Source organism: Oncorhynchus tshawytscha, linkage group LG33 (genome assembly GCF_018296145.1).
Source record: "Oncorhynchus tshawytscha isolate Ot180627B linkage group LG33, Otsh_v2.0, whole genome shotgun sequence".
Taxonomy (NCBI): Eukaryota; Metazoa; Chordata; class Actinopteri; order Salmoniformes; family Salmonidae; genus Oncorhynchus; species Oncorhynchus tshawytscha.
Window position 1 is genome coordinate 44,970,362 of NC_056461.1, and position 19,890 is coordinate 44,990,251.

Sequence of the window (19,890 nt, forward strand, 5' to 3'; positions counted from 1 at the left end):
GCTATATACAGGAGGTACCTGATCAATTTGGAGCTATATACAGGAGGTACCAAATCAATGTGAAGCTATATAAGAGGAAGTACCAGATCAATGTGGAGTTACTGTATATACAGGGAGTAGCAGTATCAGATCAATATGGAGTTAAATACAGGGAGTAGATCAATGTGAAGTATCAGATCAATGTGGAGCTATATACAGGGAGTACCAGTACCAGATCAATGTTGAGCTATCTACAGGAGGTACCAGATCAATGTGGAGCTATATACAGGAAGTACCAGATCAATGTGGAGCTATATACAGGGAGTAGCAGATCAATGTGTAGCTATATACAGGGAGTACCAGATCAATGTGTAGCTATATACAGGGAGTACCAGTACCAGATCAATGTGGAGCTATATACAGGAGTACCAGATCAATGTGGAGCTATATACAGGGAGTACCAGATCAATGTGGAGCTGTATCCAGGGAGTACCAGAGTACCAGTACCAGAACAATGTGGAGCTATATAGAGGAAGTACCAGATCAATGTGGAGGAGTACCAGATCAATGTGGAGCTATATACAGGGAGTACCAGTACCAGAACAATGTGGAGCTATATACAGGGAGTACCAGTATCAGATCAATGTGGAGTTATATACAGGGAGTAGCAGTACCAGATCAATGTGGAGCTATATACAGGAGTACCAGTACCAGATCAATGTGGAGCTATATACCAGATCAGGTACCAGATCAATGTGGAGCTATATACAGAAGGTACCAGATCAATGTGAAGCTATATAAGAGGAAGTACCAGATCAATGTGGAGTTACTGTATATACAGGGAGTAGCAGTATCAGATCAATATGGAGCTAAATACAGGGAGTACCAGATCAATGTTGAGCTATATACAGGAAGTACCAGATCAATGTGGAGCTATATACAGGGAGTACCAGATCAATGTGGAGTTACAGTGTTTGGTTCTCTGTCATCAGATACAGACAATGATTGGTTCTCTGTCATCAGATATAGACAGTGGTTGGTTCTCTATCATCCGATACAGAGAGTGGTTGGTTCTCTATCCTCAGATATAGACAGTGGTTGGTTCTCTATCATCAGATACAGACAGTGGTTGGTTCTCTATCATCTCTGTTCCTCAGATACAGACAATGGTTCTCTATCATCTCTGTTAGTTTTAGTCATTTTGCAGACACTCTTATCCGGAGCGACTTACAGTAGTGAGTGTATACAGTACATTTTCATACTGGTCCCTCGTAGGAATCAAACCCATACCCCTTGTGTTGCAAGTGCCATGCTCTACCAACTGAGCCACAGCAACTGAGCAACTCTGCCTCAGATACAGACAGTGGTTGTTTCTCTATCATCTCTGTTCCTCAGATACAGACTGTGTTTGGTTCTCTATTATCTCTGTTCTTCAGATACAGACAATGGTTAGTTCTCTCTTAGGCTTGGGAGGTATACCATATATAGCGGGGTATTTGGAAAAATCTATTTAGAAAACAATTAGAATATTTGTTGCTACTTTTTAAGTGTTGGGCAGCATGTGCTAGGTGATCTAATTACAGTATGGAATTCGTAATTAAATGTTTGCCAGCTAGATTTTTGAGTTAATTGTATACTTGTATAGTTTTGGTCAGACACTATAAAATACATTCTCTATGGGATTGTACATGTACTTGTTAGCATTGCTAAACCTTTTGGATTACAGATTATCAGTGGGGTTGAAAACAGCGCCCCTTGTGTTCAGTGCCGGTAGTACTGAATATCCCGGTATGGCACAAGGTCGGTATGAAGGTATGACAATCTGGATACCGCCCTAGCCTAATCTCTCTCATCTACATCAGAATGTTGTTGATGTTATTATATTGGAAGGCTGTGTAAGTGATGTCACTGTAGAGGGGGTTTCATTTAACACAGAAATATAACATAAAATAACATGACATTAACTGGCCCCTCTGTCTGTCTGTCTGTCTGTCTGTCTGTCTGTCTGTCTGTCTGTCTGTCTGTCTGTCTGTCTGTCTGTCTGTCTGTCTGTCTGTCTGTCTGTCTGTCTGTCTGTCCCTCCATAGCGGAGTTGTTTGAAGTCAGAGGTGAGGTGCAGGGTTGTTTATTAACCAGTATGAATAAAAAATGTCTGTCCCAATTTAGCTAGTTATTATTAGTGTAAATTTCCCCATCGATGTACGTAGCAATAGTAACAGTGTGTGTCTGTGCGTGTGTAGGCCAGCGTGTGTGTAGGGTGGATCGGGGCCGGCCCTGCTATAAACTGGCATATTTTTCTGACCCTGGACGGCGGCTCAGCTTCCTGGAGGCGAAGCTAGCGTGTCGCCGTGACGGAGGGGAGCTGCTGAGCGTTGAGTCACCGGCCGAGCAGCGAATCATAGAGCAGCTTGTCACTGAGCTCCGTCCCTCCGACGGAGACTTCTGGATTGGCCTACGTCGTAACCATGGTGACACGGAAAACATTGACGACTGTCCCTCACAGTACTACTGGACCGACGGGAGCCTCGCCTCCTTCAGGTGGGTCTGCTCTAAGCCCCGCCTCCATCAGGTGGGTCTGTTCTAAGCCCCGCCTCCATCAGGTGGGTCTGCTCTAAGCCACACCTCCTTCAGGTGGGTCTACTTTAAGCCCCGCCTCCTTCAGTTGGGTCTGCTCTAAGCCCCGCCTCCTTCAAGTGGGTCTGCTCTAAGCCCCGCCTCCTTCAGTTGGGTCTGCTTTAAGCCACGCCTCCTTCAGGTGGGTCTGCTTTAAACCACGCCTCCATCAGGTTGGTCTGCTCTAAGCCACACCTCCTTCAGGTGGGTCTACTTTAAGCCCAGCCTCCTTCAGTTGGGTCTGCTCTAAGCCCCGCCTCCTTCAAGTGGGTCTGCTCTAAGCCCTGCCTCCTTCAGGTGGGTCTGCTTTAAGCCACGCCTCCTTCAGGTGGGTCTGCTTTAAGCCACGCCTCCTTCAGGTGGGTCTGCTCTAAGCCCAGCCTCCTTCAGGTGGGTCTGCTCTAAGCCCAGCCTCCTTCAGTTGGGTCTGCTCTAAGCCCCCACCTCCTTCAGTTGGGTCTGCTTTAAGCCACACCTCCTTCAGTTGGGTCTGCTTTAAACCACGCCTCCTTCAGTTGGGTCTGCTCTAAGCCCCGCCTCCTTCAGCTAGGTCTGCTTTGAGCCACGCCTTCATTTGCTGGGTCTGCTTTAAGCCACGCCTCCTTCTGCTTACATGGAATAGTTCATATAATAATAGACTGCGGTGTGTAACTTTACGTATGTGTGTTGCTGTGTGTGTTTGTTCCTGCATGCGTGTGTGTTAGGAACTGGCACTGGGACGAGCCGTCCTGTGGTTACGAGGTGTGTGTGGTGATGTACCACCAACCGTCCGCCCCGCCCGGCCTCGGAGGACTCTACATGTTCCATTGGAACGATGACAACTGTGACACTAAGAACAATTTCATCTGCAAGTACACTGCAGGTACACACACACACACACACACACACACACACACACACAGATGATAGTACACAGCAGATACCCCTCAGAGCCTGGTTCCTCTGGTCTACCCAGTACAGCCAGTGGAGGACTGGTCACCCCTCAGAGCCTGGTTCCTCTCTACCCAGTACAGCCAGTAGAGGACTGGTCACCTCTCATTGCCTGGTTCCTCTGGTCTACCCAGTACAGTCAGTAGAGGACTGGTCACCCCTCAGAGCCTGGTTCCTCTGGTCTACCCAGTACACCCATTAGATGACTGGTCACCCCTCAGAGCCTGGTTCCTCTGGTCTACCCACTACAGCCAGTAGAGGACTAGTCACCCCTCAGAGCCTGGTTCCTCTCTACCCAGTACAGCCAGTAGAGGACTGGTCACCTCTCATTGCCTGGTTCCTCTGGTCTACCCAGTACACCCATTAGATGACTGGTCACCCCTCAGAGCCTGGTTCCTCTGGTCTACCCACTACAGCCAGTAGAGGACTGGTCACCCCTCAGAGCCTGGTTCCTCTGGTCTACCCACTACAGCCAGTAGAGGACTGGTCACCCCTCAGAGCCCCAGTCCTCTCTTGGTTGCTTCCTAGGTTCCTTCCTTTCTTCCTTTCTATGGAGTTTTTCCTAGCCACTGTGCTTCTACATCTGCTGTTTGGAGTTTTAGGTTGGGTTGTTGTGACATCTTTGTTACATCTGCTCATGTTAAAAGGGTTTTATAACTGATTGATTGTGTTGTGTTCCAGAGAAGGCTCCTGAACCCTCCCCCAACACTGCACACCCAGGTAACAACGCTACTTAAAGTGTCTGAATATTCATGGTATTATTGAGGTCTGAATATTAATAGGTACACTACATGACCAAAAGTATGTGGACATCTTCTCGTTGAACATCTCATTCCAACATCATGGGCATTAATATGGAGTTGGTCCCCCTTTGCTGCTGTAACAGCCTCCACTCTTCTGGGAAGTCATTAATATGGAGTTGGTCCCCCCTTGCTGCTATAACAGCCTCCACTCTTCTGGGAAGGCTTTCCACTAGATGTTGGAACATTGCTGCTATAACAGCCTCAACTCTCCTGGGAAGGTTTTCCACTAGATGTGGGAACATTGCTGCTATAACAGCCTACACTCTTCTGGGAAGGCTTTCCACTAGATGTTGGATCATTGCTGCTATAACAGCCTCCACTCTTCAGGGAGGTTTTCCACTAGATGTAGGAACATTGCTGCTATAACAGCCTCCACTCTTCAGGGAAGGCTTTCCACTAGATGTTGAAACATTGCTGCTATAACAGCCTCCACTCTTCAGGGAAGGTTTTCCACTAGATGTAGGAACATTGCTGCTATAACAGCCTCCACTCTTCAGGGAAGGCTTTCCACTAGATGTAGGAACATTGCTGCTATAACAGCCTCCACTCTTCAGGGAAGGCTTTCCACTAGATGTTGGAACATTGCTGCTATAACAGCCTCCACTCTTCTGGGAAGGTTTTCCACTAGATGTAGAACATTGCTGCTATAACAGCCTCCACTCTTCTGGGAAGGCTTTCCACTAGATTGAAACATTGCTGCTATAACAGCCTCCACTCTTCAGGGAAGGCTTTCCACTAGATGTTGGAACATTGCTGCTATAACAGCCTCCACTCTTCAGGGAAGGCTTTCCACTAGATGAACATTGCTGCTATAAACATTGCTTTCCACTAGATATTGCTGCTATAACAGCCTCCACTCTTCAGGGAAGGCTTTCCACTAGATGTTGGAACATTGCTGCTATAACAGCCTCCACTCTTCTGGGAAGGCTTTCCACTAGATGTTGGAACATTGCTGCTATAACAGCCTCCACTCTTCAGGGAAGGCTTTCCACTAGATGTAGGAACATTGCTGCTATAACAGCCTACACTCTTCTGGGAAGGCTTTCCACTAGATGTAGGAACATTGCTGCAATACAGCCTCCACTTTTCTGGGAAGGCTTTCCACTAGATGTATAGATAGATTTAACTAAATTACTATGTATATACTGTTGAAGTCGGACACTTTACATACACTTTGGTTAGAGTCATAACTCATTTTTTCAATCACTCCACACATTTCTTGTTAACAAACTATAGTTTTGGCAAGTCGCTTAGGACATCTACTTTGTGCATGACACAAGTAATTTTTTCAGCAATTGTTTACAGACAGATTATTTCACTTATAATTTATTGTATCACAATGGTCAGAAGTTTACAAGTTTACATACACTAAGTTGACTGTGCTAGGAGAGATATAACTAAATGACTATGATTATAGATAGATATAACTAAATGACTATGTATAAATGAGTATCGATAGATATAACTAAATTACTATGTATAGATGAGTATCGATAGATATAACTAAATGAAAGAACATTAATGTTCCTTTCCTCCCTTGTCTCTGTCACCCCTGACCACGACCTTTGACACTGAAGAGAAGAGACAGACCCCAGGTACCCTGACCTCTAACCTATTACCCTCAACCTCTAACCGTGTGTGTGTTTTATGTGCATGTCTCTGAACTGTGTGTGTCTGTTTCAGCTCTGAACATTGTTTACATAGTCCTGCCCATCATCCCGTTGTTGATGGTGTTACTAATAGCAACTGCGGTCTTCTGCTTCACGCTGCTGTCTCGACGGTGAGGAGCAAGTACTAACTAGCATGAGAGAGACTGGTAGTATGGATAGCATTCATACTACCAGATTGAGAATAATGCATTGACTGATTTAGTGACTGTCAATATACTGTATCTATTCCAGAAGCTCACTGTCTCTGTGTGTAGGAGGAAGCTCACTGTCTCTGTGTGTAGGAGGAAGCTCACTGTCTCTGTGTGTAGGAGGAAGCTCATTGTCTCTGTGTGTAGGAGGAAGCTCACATGATTGTGACTTGTTGTTGATTCTTCACAAAAAAATACAGTTTTATATCTTTATGTTTGAAGCCTGAAATGTGGCAAAGGTCGCAAAGTTCAAGGGGGCACGATTCCAGAATCACTTCTCCAAGGCACTGTAGGAGGAAGCTATTCCAGAAGCTCACTGTCTCTGTGTGTAGGAGGAAGCTCACTGTCTCTGTGTGTAGGAGGAAGCTCATTGTCTCTCTGTGTAGGAGGAAGCTCACTGTCTCTGTGTGTAGGAGGAAGCTCATTGTCTCTGTGTGTAGGAGGAAGCTCATTGTCTCTGTGTGTAGGAGGAAGCTCACTGTCTCTGTGTGTAGGAGGAAGCTCATTGTCTCTCTGTGTAGGAGGAAGCTCACTGTCTCTGTGTGTAGGAGGAAGCTCATTGTCTCTGTGTGTAGGAGGAAGCTCATTGTCTCTGTGTGTAGGAGGAAGCTCACTGTCTCTGTGTGTAGGAGGAAGCGGCGTGAACAGCAGACAGAGGTGTGTCCTAGCGACACACGGTCCTGTCCAAACCCCGCCCAGCCGCCTGACGTCTACAACGTGATTCGCTCCCAGCAGGAGGCCGACCTGGCTGGAACACGCCCCCACACCAAGAACACTTCCTTCTTAGGTAAAAATATGTTTTATTGTCACTGGTGCAGTGTAATGTGGTGTTGTACAGGGTCAGTGTAATGTGGTGTTGTACAGGGTCAACTGTAGATGTACTGGAGAAAATTAAGGGGTTAAGTGCCTTACTCAAGGCCACAGACAGATTTTTCACCTTGTCGGCTCGGTTATTGGAAACGGTTGCATTTTCCAAAATCTGTTTTTGTTTTGTCATTATGAGGTATTGTGTGTAGATTGATCAGGGGGAAAAAACAAACAATTTAATCTATTTTAAAATAAGGCTGTAACTCAACAAAATGTGGAAAAAGTCAAGGGGTCTGAATACTTTACAAATGCACTGTATATTTTAACTGTGCTTTCTATTCTGTTTCTACAGATTGTAAATTAAAGAAACATTTATGCTAAGAGTTTTATTATATTATTGATTGACTATGATTTTTTTTAAATCACCTTGCAGTGCTATTTGCAGAGTCAGCCATTCCTGAACCTTTTACCAAAAGCAAGCTACATATGGACAGTGTTGCGAACTGGCTCGTAGCCTATAACAAAGAGGGAGACAATGCAGAGATAAAGAAATAACAAAAATATATTTATTAAACGAAGTTACCTATATCCAAGTAACAATGCTGTGTGTAGTCAGTAGTCAGTAGTGTAAATGAGTGGACACATGTATAGATGGTGATTAATGAGGGGTGTTGAGAGGTGCCAAAACAAATCATAGCAAATGAACACAAAGAAGCCCCAATATGCAATACCAAAAACCGAAAGTCTGACGACGTGGAGAGACTTCCCCATCCCGAGAAATTTTGCTTGTTTGTAGGTGACCAAATACTTATTTTCCACCATAATTTGAAAATAAATTCATTAGAAATCATACAATGTGATTTCCTGGATTTTTTTTCTCATTTTGTCTGTCATAGTTGAAGTGTACCTAATGATGAAACTTACAGGCCTCTCTCATCTTTTTAAGTGGGAGAACTTGCACAATTGGTGGCTGACTAAATACTTTTTTGCCCCACTGTATTTGTAGTTGTCCACATATTCTAAGTCAGAACCTTCCAGAGTAGTAATGCTGGAGAGCATGCATTTAGTTTTACTTGCAGTTGGAGGCCACGGAAGGAGAGTTGTATGGCATTGAAGCTCTTCTGGAGGTTTGTTAACAGTGTCCAAAGTGTCCAAAGAAGGGCCAGAAGTATACAGAATGGTGTCGTCTGCGTAGAGGTGGATCAGAGACTCACCAGCAGCAAGAGCGACATCATTGATGTATACAGAGAAGAGAATCGGCCCAAGAATTGAACCCTGTGGCACCCACAGGAGAGACTGCCAGAGTTCCAGACAACAGGCCCTCTGATTTGATACTGAACTCTGTCTGAGAAGTAGTTGGTGAACCAGGCGAGGCAGTCATTTGAGAAACCAAGGCTGTTGAGTCTGCCAATAAGAATGTTATGATTGACAGAGTCAAAAGCCTTGGCCAGGTCGATGAATACGGCTGCACAGTAATGTCTCTTATCGATGGCGGTTATGATGTCGTTTAGAACCTTGAGCGTGGCTGAGGTGCACCCATGACCAGCTCTGAAACCAGATTGCATAGAGGAGAAGGTACGGTGGGATTCAAAATGGTCGGTAATCTGTTTGTTAACTTGGCTTTCAAACCTTAGACCTTAGAAAGGCAGGGCAGGATAGATACAGGTCTGTAGCAGTTTGGGTCTAGAGTGTCTCCCCCTTTGAAGAGGGGGATGACCACGGCAGCTTTCTAATCTATGGGAACTTCAGACGATACGAAAGAGAGTTTGAACAGGCTAGTGATAGGGGTTGCAACAATTTCAGCAGATAATTTTAGAAAGAGAGGGTCCAGATTGTGTAGCCCGGCTGATTTGTAGGGGTCCAGATTTTGCAGCTCTTTCAGAACATCAGCTGACTGGATTTGGGTGAAGGAGAAGTGGTGGGGGCTTGGGCGAGTTGCTGTGGGGGGTGCAGGGCAGTCGATTGGGGTAGGAATAGCCCGGTGGAAAGCATGGCCAGCTGTAGAAAAATTTAAATGATCAATTATAGTGGATTTATCAGTGGTGACAGTGTTTCCTAGCCTCAGTGCAGTGGGCAGCTGGGAGGAGGTGCTCTTAATCTCCATGGACTTTACAGTGTGCCAGAACATTTTTGAGTTTGTGCTACAGGATGCAAATTTCTGCTTGAAAAAGCTTGCCTTGGCTTTCCTTACTGCCTGTGTATATTAGTTCCTAACTTCTGTGAAAAGTTGTTTATCACTGGGGCTATTCGATGCAAATGCAGAACGCCACAGGATGTTTTTGTGCTGGTCAAGGGCAATCAGGTCTGGAGTGAACCAAGGGCTATATCTGTTCCTGGTTCTACATTTTTTGAATGGTGCATGCTTATTTAAGATTGTGAGGAAAGCACTTTTAAAGAATAACCAGGCATCCTCTACTGACGGGATGAGGTCAATTTCCTTCCAGGATACCTGGGCCAGGTCGATTAGAAAGGCCTGCTCGCTGAAGTGTTTTAGGGAGCGTTTGACAGTGATGAGGGGTGGTTGTTTGACCGCAGACCCATTACGGATGCAGGCAATGAGGCAGTGATCGCTGAGATCTTGGTTGAAAACAGCAGAGGTGTATTTGGAGGGCAAGTTGGTTAGGATGATATCTACAGTATCTATCTATTGATAGTTAGACCCGTTTAATTTTGTCTGGCTTGCCGTTCCAAATAAAAATTGAATCTTTTTTGATCATCTAATTTTAAAAACAAGTCGCTAGGTGTAGGCAAGCCCATAAGCAAATAGGTAAACTGGGATATGAATAAAGAGTTAATCAGGGTAAACTGGGATATGACTAAAGAGTGATTTTTCCACAGATATACAGGTACTTTTCCTTTCCATGGTAGCAAGATCTTATCCATTTTTGCTAACTAGATCCTCTATGAGGCTGTGGAGGGATTCACATGTAGAGTTAAGAGAGAACATGAATCATCAGCGTACAATGACACCTTTGTTTTTCAGTCCTGGATTTCTAGGCCCTTGATATTATTGTTGGATCTGATTTGGGCTCCCGAGTGGCGCAGCGGTCTAAGGCACTGCATCTCAGTGCTAGAGGCATCACTACAGACCCTGGTTTGATTCCAAACCAACCGGCAGTGATTGGGGGTCCCATAGGGCGGCACACAATTGGCCCAGCATCGTCTGGGTTAGGGTTTGGCCGGGGTAGGGTTTGGCCAGGGTAGGCTGTCATTGTAAATAAGAATTTCTTCTTAACTGAGTTACCTAGTTAAATGCAGGTTAAATAAAAATAATAATAGCTAACATTTCGATGCCCATAATAAATAGATATGCCGATAGTGGACAACCTTGTTTTACTCCTCTTGACAGTTTAATTATTTCTGAGAAGTAGCCTATATTGACAATTTTACGCCTGGTGTTACTATACATAACTTTAACCCATTCTCCAAAATTGAAATATTCCAGGCATTTGCAATGCATTTAGAAAGTATCAAATCAAATCAAATCAAATTTTATTTAGACCTCTTCATTTTCCCCACATTATGTCATGTTACAGCCTTATTTTAAAATGGATTTTTCCTCATCAATCTACACCCAAAATAAATAAATAACGTACCTTATTTACATAATTCAGACCCTTTGCTATGAGACTCAAAATTAAGCTCTGGTGCATCCTGTTTCCATTAATCATCCTTGAGATGTTTCTACAACTTGATTAAACATGAGGTCGAAGGAATTGTCCGTAGAGCTCCAAGACAGGATTGTGTCGAGGCATAAAATAAATAATCTATTTCACATACATCTATGTGCTTTTATGGTAAAAGACAAGAAAATGTATCACACATTGTACATTTAAAAAAAAAGATGCGCCGAACAGCAGTCATGTTTGGTTGTTCTCCTCATCACTTCTCTACATATCACCATACAGTGTCAAACAGCAGTCATGTTTGGTTGTTCTCCTCATCACTTCTCTACATATCACCATACAGTGTCAAACAGCAGTCATGTTTGGCTGTTCTCCTCATCACTTCTCTACATATCACCATACAGTGTCAAACAGCAGTCATGTTTGGCTGTTCTGATCACTCTACATATGATACAGTGTCAAACAGCAGTCATGTTTGGTTGCCAAACATCACTGCTCTACATGATCACCATACAGTGTCAAACAGCAGTCATGTTTGGTTGTTCTCCTCATCATGACTACATATTTGACAGTGTCAAACAGCAGTCATGTTTGGCTGTTCTCCTCATCACTTCTCTACATATCACCATACAGTGTCAAACAGCAGTCATGTTTGGTTGTTCTCCTCATCACTTCTCTACATATCACCATACAGTGTCAAACAGCAGTCATGTTTGGCTGTTCTCCTCATCACTACTCTACATATCACCATACAGTGTCAAACAGCAGTCATGTTTGGCTGTTCTCCTCATCACTTCTCTACATATCACCATACAGTGTCAAACAGCAGTCATGTTTGGTTGTTCTCCTCATCACTTCTCTACATATCACCATACAGTGTCAAACAGCAGTCATGTTTGGCTGTTCTCCTCATCACTTCTCTACATATCACCATACAGTGTCAAACAGCAGTCATGTTTGGCTGTTCTCCTCATCACTTCTCTACATATCACCATACAGTGTCAAACAGCAGTCATGTTTGGCTGTTCTCCTCATCACTTCTAGTCTTCCTGACTGTCAGACTGCTGCAGTCATGTTTGACTGTAGACTGCTGCATCACTTCTTCCTGACCATAGACTGTCAAACAGCAGTCATGTTTGACTGTTCTCCTCATCACGCTACATTCCTGACTGTCAGACAGCAGTCATGTTTGGCTGCCTTCCTGACTCTAGACTATCACCATACAGCCTTCCTGAGTCATGTTTGACTGTTCTCCTCATCACTTCTCTACTTCACTGACAGTGTCAAACAGAGTCATGTTTGGTTGTTCTCCTCATCACTTCTCTACATATCACCATACAGTGTCAGACAGCAGTCATGTTTACGTTTCCTGATCACTAGACTGCTGCAGTCAAACGCTTCTGTTTGTAGACTGCTGCAGTCACTAGTCTTCCTGACTGTAGACTGCTGCAGTACGTCTTCCTGACTGTAGACTGCTGCAGTACGTCTTCCTGACTGTAGACTGCTGCAGTACGTCTTCCTGACTGTAGACTGCTGCAGTACGTCTTCCTGACTGTAGACTGCTGCAGTACGTCTTCCTGACTGTAGACTGCTGCAGTACGTCTTCCTGACTGTAGACTGCTGCAGTACGTCTTACTGACTGTAGACTGCTGCAGTACGTCTTCCTGACTGTAGACTGCTGCAGTACGTCTTCCTGACTGCTGCAGTATGTCTTCCTGACTGTAGACTGCTGCAGTACTGCAGGATGGTAACAAGAGACTATTTCTAACGTACACTGTGGATCATCCTTGTACTAAAGACTCAGCAGAGTAACATCGGCAGAGTAACATCGGCAGAGTAACATCGGCAGAGTAACCTCGGCATAGTAACCTCGGCAGAGTATCTCGGCAGAGTAACCTCGGCTAACCTCGGCAGAGTAACCTCTGCTATTCCTCGGCTAACCTCGGCAGAGTAACTTCGGCAGAGTAACCCCTGCAGAGTAACCTCGGCTAACCCCTGCAGAGTAACCTCGGCAGAGTAACCTCAGCTAACCTCGGCAGAGCAACCTCGGCAGATTAACCTCGGCAGAGTAACCTCGGCAGAATAACCTTGGCAGAGTAACCTCGGCTAACCCCTGCAGAGTAACCTCGGCAGAGTAACCTCGGCTAACCTCGGCAGAGTAACCCGGCAGAGTAACCTCTGCTGAGTAACCTCGGCTAACCCCTGCAGAGTAACCTCGGCAGAGTAACCTCGGCTAACCTCGGCAGAGTAACCCGGCAGAGTAACCTCTGCTGAGTAACCTCGGCTAACCCCTGCAGAGTAACCTCGGCAGAGCTAACCTCGGCAGAGTAACCCCGGCAGAGTAACCCCGGCAGAGTAACCCCGGCAGAGTAACCCCGGCAGAGTAACCTCGGCTAACCCCGGCAGAGTAACCCCGGCAGAGTAACCTCGGCAGAGTATCCTCGGCAGAGTAACCTCGGCTAACCCCTGCAGAGTAACCCCGGCAGAGTAACCCCGGCAGAGTAACCCCGGCAGAGTAACCCCGGCAGAGTAACCTCGGCAGAGGCCAAATGGTGCACCTGCCCCTTAAGAACTGCTTGTGCCCCTGGTAGTTAAAATGTCTGTCTGGAAAGGCTGGCAGAAACGACCTTTTCACCTGTTGTTAGGTTCAACTTCTGCAGCAACATTCATTTTTTTCTTTACGTTGTTTGTGTCCAATAACATGAGTTAAGAAACATGCACTGTTTTACCTGATGGAGGCAGTTGGTTTGAATTCAGTCACATGTACACTTCTAAGTTTGGGGTCACTTAGAAATATCCTTGTTTCTGAAAGAAAAGCACATTTTCTGTCCATTAAAATAACATTCAATTGATAAGAAATACAGTGTAGACATTTTTAATGTTGTAAATTACTATTGTAGCTGGAAACTGTAGTTTTTTTAAATGGAATATCTACATAGGCGTACAGAGGCCCATTATCAGCAACCATCACTCCTGTGTTCCAATGGAATGTTGTGTTATCTAATATAAAGTTTATCATTTTAAAAGGCTAATTAATCATTAGAAAACCATTTTGCAATTATGTTAGCACAGCTGGAAACTGTTGTCCTGATTAAAGAAGCAATAAACCTGGCCTACTTTAGACTAGTATCTGGGGCGGCAGGTAGCCTAGTGGTTAGAGCGCTGGACTAGTAAACGAAAGGTTGTAAGATCGAATCAACGAGCTGACAAGGTAAACATTTAACCCACTGATCCTAGGCCTTCATTGAAAATAAGAATTTGTTCTTAACTGACCTAGTTAAATAAATAAAACAAATAAAAACAAATCTGGAGCATCAGCGTTTGTGGGTTCGATTACAGGCTCAAAATGTCCAGAAACAAAGACCTTTCTTCTATTCTTGTTCTGAGAAATGAAGGCTATTCCAAGCGAGAAATTGCCAAGAAACTGAAGATCCCGTACTACACTGTGTACTACTCCCTTCACAGAAGAGCGTAAACTGTCCCTAACCAGAACAGAAAGAGGATTGGGAAGCCCCGGTGCACAACTGAGCAAGAGGACAAGTACATTAGTGTCTAGTTTGAGAAACAGACGCTTCACAAGTCCTCAACTGGCAGCTTCATTAAATAGGAACCGCAAAACACCAGTCTCAACGTCAACAGTGAAGAGGCGACTCCGGGATGCTGGACTTCTAGGCAGAGTCTAGTGTCTGTGTTCTTTTGCCCATCTTAATCTTTTCTTTTTATTGGCCAGTCTGAGATATGGCTTTTTCTTTGCAACTCTACCTAGAAGGCCAGCATCCCGGAGTCGCCTCTTAACTGTTGACGTTGAGAATGGTGTTTTGCGGGTAAATATATCGGCCATTTCCAGCTACAATAGTAATTTACAACATTAACAGTGTCTACACTCTATTTCTGAACAATTTGATGTTATTTTAATGGACCAAAAAATTGATTTTCTTTCAAAACCAAGGACATTTCTAAGTGACTCCAAACTTTTGAACGGTAGTGTTTGTAAATGTGATATTTTGTTTATTTTTTTTATAAATTACCGGATGGCCTAACCTTCCTCCTAAACTTTGATTGTTGCTCTCATGACATGGTTACATATATTTGTTTGAATTGTTAAACTATTTTTCTATTTAATTCGATGCACTTTGAGATAATTATTGTATAATGAAAAGCGCTTTTGAAATGTAATAAATTGTTATTATTTTGCAAACTAGCCTACAGAACAACTCTGTAAAATGTGTCCTACCTCATCTGAAAACAGTGATGATAACAAAACACATAGCAACAACAGGCATATGGGGGAGGGGTCTTGAAATGTAACATCCAATCAACATGTAGCCACTGGGAGCCAGCGGTCCATTCACACCAGTTTTGCTAAAACAAAATTCCCAGGACGTCAAAGGGAGGCGTGACAACAACGTGATTTTAGAGTTATGGCTTCGCGAGACTAGCTTCCGACACACCCACTGGTGTTGATCCTCCCACTTTCAGACAAACTCTTTGTATGCAGTTACCCATGACTCATTCAAAGGGGAAGGGAAACACTGATCCTGTTGTTTCTCCATAGTAACGGCCTGTGTTCTTTCTCCTAGGCTCCTCCCCCGACATGTCCCCTGGTGACTATGACAACCTGGGGGGTCTGCGAGACACGGAGAGTGGTTTCGTCACGCTGGCCAGCACAGAGAGCAACTTCCAGTTGACCTCTGAACTCTACGACCTTAGTCTAGGGCGACGCAAAGACGACTCAGACATTTACCACAACAGTCTGGGTCGCAACGGAGAGGTTTATAACAACAGTCTGGGTCGGCATGGTAACCGAGAGGTTTATAGCAACAGTCTGGGTCGTCATGGCAACGGAGAGACGCACGATAACAGTCTGGGTTGTCACGGCAACGGAGGGACGTACAACAACAGACTGGGTCTTCATGGCCGTGTGGTGAAGAGCAGTGAGCTGTACAACACTAGTCACTATAGAGACAGTCTTTACCAAACCGGCCTGGATCGCTATGGTAACCCTGAACAGCACGAGAGAAGCCTGGGTCGTCATGGGAACGATGCCAGTGTAGATTGCTATGGGAAGGAGGCCACTGTGGGTTACTATGGCAATGAGGGCAGTCTGGGTGGGAAGTGCTACAAAGAGTGGTTGGACAGTGACAGCAACTGACAACTACTGACAGTTACAGCTACTGACAGTGACAGCAACTGACAGCTACTGACAGTGACAGCTACTGACATATACTGACAGTGACAACTACTGACATATACTGACAGCTACGGACAGCTACTGACAGCTACTGACAGTGGCAACTACTGACCGCTACTGACAGTGACAACTACTGACATACTGACAGCTACTGATAGTGACAACTACTGACAGTTACAGCTACTGACAGCTACTGACAGCTACTGACAGTGACAGCTACTGACAGTAACAGCTACTGACAGTGACAGCTACTGTGACAACTACTGACAGCTACTGACAGTGACAACTACTGACAGTTATATCTACTGACAGCTACTGACAGCTACTGACAGTGACAGCTACGGACAGCTACTGACAGTGACAACTACTGACAGTTACATCTACTGACAGCTACTGACAGTGACAGCTACTGTGACAACTACTGACAGCTACATACAGCTACTGACAGCTACTGACAGTGACAACTACTGACAGTTATATCTACTGACAGCTACTGACAGTGACAGCTACTGTGACAGCTACAGAATGCTACTGACAGTGACAGCTACTGACAGTTACATCTACTGACAGCTACTGACAGTGACAGCTACTGTGACAACTACTGACAGCTACGGACAGCTACTGACAGCTACTGACAGTGACAACTACTGACATACTGACAGCTACTGATAGTGACAACTACTGACAGTTACAGCTACTGACAGCTACTGACAGCTACTGACAGTAACAGCTACTGACAGTGACAGCTACTGTGACAACTACTGACAGCTACTGACAGTGACAACTACTGACAGTTATATCTACTGACAGTGACAGCTACGGACAGCTACTGACAGTGACAACTACTGACAGTTACATCTACTGACAGCTACTGACAGTGACAGCTACTGTGACAACTATGGACAGCTACTGACAGCTACTGACAGTGACAGCTTACTGACAGGGACGGCTACTGAGAGTGCAAGTACTGACAGTTATATCTACTGACAGCTACTGACAGCTACTGACAGTGAAACCTACTAACACTGACAGCTACTGACATCTACTGAGAGTGATAGCTACTGTGACAGCTATTGACAGCTACTGACAGTGACAGCTATTGACAGTGACAGCTATTGACAGTGACAGCTATTGACAGTGAAACCTACTGACACTGACAGATACTGACAGTGACAGCTACTGACAGCTACTGACAGCTACTGACAGTCTGTGTGTGTGCATGGCCCTGTTATGCTGCCCTCCCCTGAGGGGTCACTGTCAGGTCATGAACCTTGACCCCAGCTGTGCCTGAGACACCAAAGCCTGGTCCTGTCCTCCTCCTGTCTCGTCCTCCTCCTGTTCAGATCTTGTCCCATTCTTCCCTTGCTGCCTGACCACAACATGACAACAATAATTTAGGCATGATAGGCCCGATTCAGAACACACCCCTTGAATTCGCACTTCTCTGTAGTTGGTATACAGACTAACCTTGTGCAGGTGCATAATGAGCTTTGCACGCATGGCTCCCTTTCGCTGCTGAATACATTTAATACAACTGCTGAAATCCCTCCCACTTGCTGGCCAACAGATTTACTTGTGGAGTCATTCATTTACTTGTGGAGTCATTTCATTAAATAGGAGTTTCAGTACTTTATCTAAAGCCATCCCTTTAAATTTGGTGTACCTTTAATTCTCTACAGACTCTAATACATGGAGAGAATGGTTCAGAATATTAGGGATCACTGAAATACATGCATATTCATCTACTTTTCAGCAATAATTGGTAGATAGAAATATACTCTGATCTTGTTTATTATTTAGAGAGAGGAAAGTTTTTATATAATAATAAATATATTAACAGCGTTGGAGAGCCTTTATGCACGAAATATATGTGAATAAAAAATACAATGATTTGATTTTATCGTGAAAGTTGCCATAGGAGTAGCCTAGTGGTTAGAGTGTTGGACTAGTAACCGAAAGGTTGATGAATCTAATCCCTGAGCTGACAAGATAAACATCTGTCGTTCTGCCCCTGAACAAGGCAGTTAACCCACTGTTCCCCTGAACAAGGCAGTTAACCCACTGTTCCCCTGAACAAGGCAGTTAACCCACTGTTCCCCTGAACAAGGCAGTTAACCCACTGTTCCCCTGAACAAGGCAGTTAACCCACTGTTCCCCTGAACAAGGCAGTTAACCCACTGTTCCCCTGAACAAGGCAGTTAACCCACTGTTCCCCTGAACAAGGCAGTTAACCCACTGTTCCCCTGAACAAGGCAGTTAACCCACTGTTCCTAGGCCGTCATTGAAAATAAGAATTTGTTCTTAACTGACTTGCCTATAATAACATTTTTAAAGATTCAATTGTTGAATCCATAAAATATTGGAAGGTGAGAATAGGGGTTGACCAGTAGTCCTATGAATCCTATAATCCTCCCTAATCATGGAGCTGTGATGACAACAGTCCAGTCGTCGTGAACCAGGCACCAGGCTCCAGGTTTAAACGGCTACATATCGTCTGAGTGATTAGTGATTCAAATAGACCACCTGTCCCAAATGATTTCCCAACTTAATAATGTGTTAGCCTGATATCATCCACTACTGCTAGCGATCCTCATGAACAACCACACGAACGTGACAGAGGAAAGAAAGGTAAACTAACAATGCAATGGAATGATGCAAAATGTAAGGAAACTAACACTGAACGTACATTTATAAATTGTTGAGTGTGAAAAATCCAGCAGCGTTGCAGTTCTTGACACACCTACTACCACACCCCGTTCAAAGGCATTTCCATATTTTGTCTTGCCCATTCACCCTCTGAATGGCCACACACACAATCCATGTCTCAATTGTCTCAAGGCTTAAAAATCATTCTTTAACCTGTCTCCTCCCCTTCATCTACACTGATTGAAGTGGATTTAACAAGTGACATCAGACTATTTTACTTTCAGTTTCATTCACCTACTTCAAAAATCCTTCAAAAATATAGTTTTTGTTATTGAAAATATATTTCACAGCAATTCAGATGGTACAATGATTCCCTACAGCAGTGCAATTCAACTGTATTCTAATAGGGACTAATGATTCCCTACAGCAGGACAATTCAACTGTATTCTAATAGGGACTAATGATTCCCTACAGCAGGACAATTCAACTGTATTCTAATAGGGACTGATGATTCCCTACAGCAGGACAATTCAACTGTATTCTAATAGGGACTGATGATTCCCTACAGCAGGACAATTCAACTATATTCTTATAGGGACTGATGATTCCCTACAGCAGGACAATTCAACTATATTGTATTAATGCAGATCTTGTATTAATGTTCATGATTGATCAAAGGGCCAGTTTAACTTAATAAACTGTCCGGATCTGGCCCGCGGGCCGCCAGTTGAATATTCCTGCCCAACACTACTCATTGATTTTTTTTGTCACATACAATTGAATTGAGATTAGACTGTGGAATTATAGCAACCAGGAAGTGATTTCTACATTGGCCACTTTCACCCAGTCTGTCACTGCTCGTTGTGTCGAGGGCGAGATGACCACACCTCTCAGTGATGTCGATGGAGGAGAGGGAAGGTGCAGTTTTCCCATCTTGACAGAAGCCAGTCTTTTGTTGTCATACAAAGTCTGCATTTTAGACAATAAAAACAAAAAATTGTGATTCACTGTCATTCCACTATTACTGCAGATACCTGTATATTATGGACATTTTCTGAAATGACAATGCAAACATGTTACAGTGTGTTTAAAGTGTGTGTGTACGCCCTAAATAAAAGCATCTGCACTCAGTGTCTTTCTTCAGAAGGTTTTTGTTCTCCAGGTTTTGTAATGACCAGTTAACCTCTGACCTGGCCCTGTCTCTATGGTGATGAGGATGATATCAGTTTAATGTAGAGTGTAATGACCAGTTAACCTCTGACCTGGCCCTGTCTCTATGGTGATGATGTGGTATGTGGTAGACATGGCAGTGTTATATACCTGTGGTAGACAGGGCAGTGTTATATACCTGTGGTAGACAGGGCAGTGTTATATACCTGTGGTAGACAGGGCAGTGTTATATACCTGTGGTAGACAGGGCAGTGTTATATACCTGTG

The 19,890-nt window shown here is 44.3% G+C and overlaps 1 protein-coding gene across 1 annotated transcript; it reads left to right on the plus strand.

Annotated features, from left to right (window-relative positions):
- Window positions 1-1,911: 1,911 nt before the first annotated feature.
- On the plus strand, window positions 1,912-17,787 carry layna (layilin a). Its single transcript, XM_042311240.1, has 6 exons — window positions 1,912-2,517; window positions 3,297-3,454; window positions 4,204-4,242; window positions 6,009-6,105; window positions 6,786-6,970; window positions 15,197-17,787. The coding sequence occupies exons 1-6, from the start codon at window positions 2,177-2,179 to the stop codon at window positions 15,766-15,768; spliced, it is 1,392 nt and encodes a 463-aa protein (XP_042167174.1). The 5' UTR covers window positions 1,912-2,176; the 3' UTR covers window positions 15,769-17,787.
- The last annotated feature ends 2,103 nt before the right edge of the window (window positions 17,788-19,890 follow it).

Excerpts from the sequence above, each read along its gene's own strand:
- layna (XM_042311240.1), top strand. The coding sequence starts at position 2,177 with ATGTACGTAGCAATAGTAACAGTGTGTGTCTGTGCGTGTGTAGGCCAG. Across the intron at positions 4,243-6,008 it reads CCCCAACACTGCACACCCAG|CTCTGAACATTGTTTACATA; the intron begins GTAACAACGCTA and ends TGTCTGTTTCAG. Across the intron at positions 6,106-6,785 it reads TTCACGCTGCTGTCTCGACG|GAGGAAGCTCACTGTCTCTG; the intron begins GTGAGGAGCAAG and ends CTCTGTGTGTAG.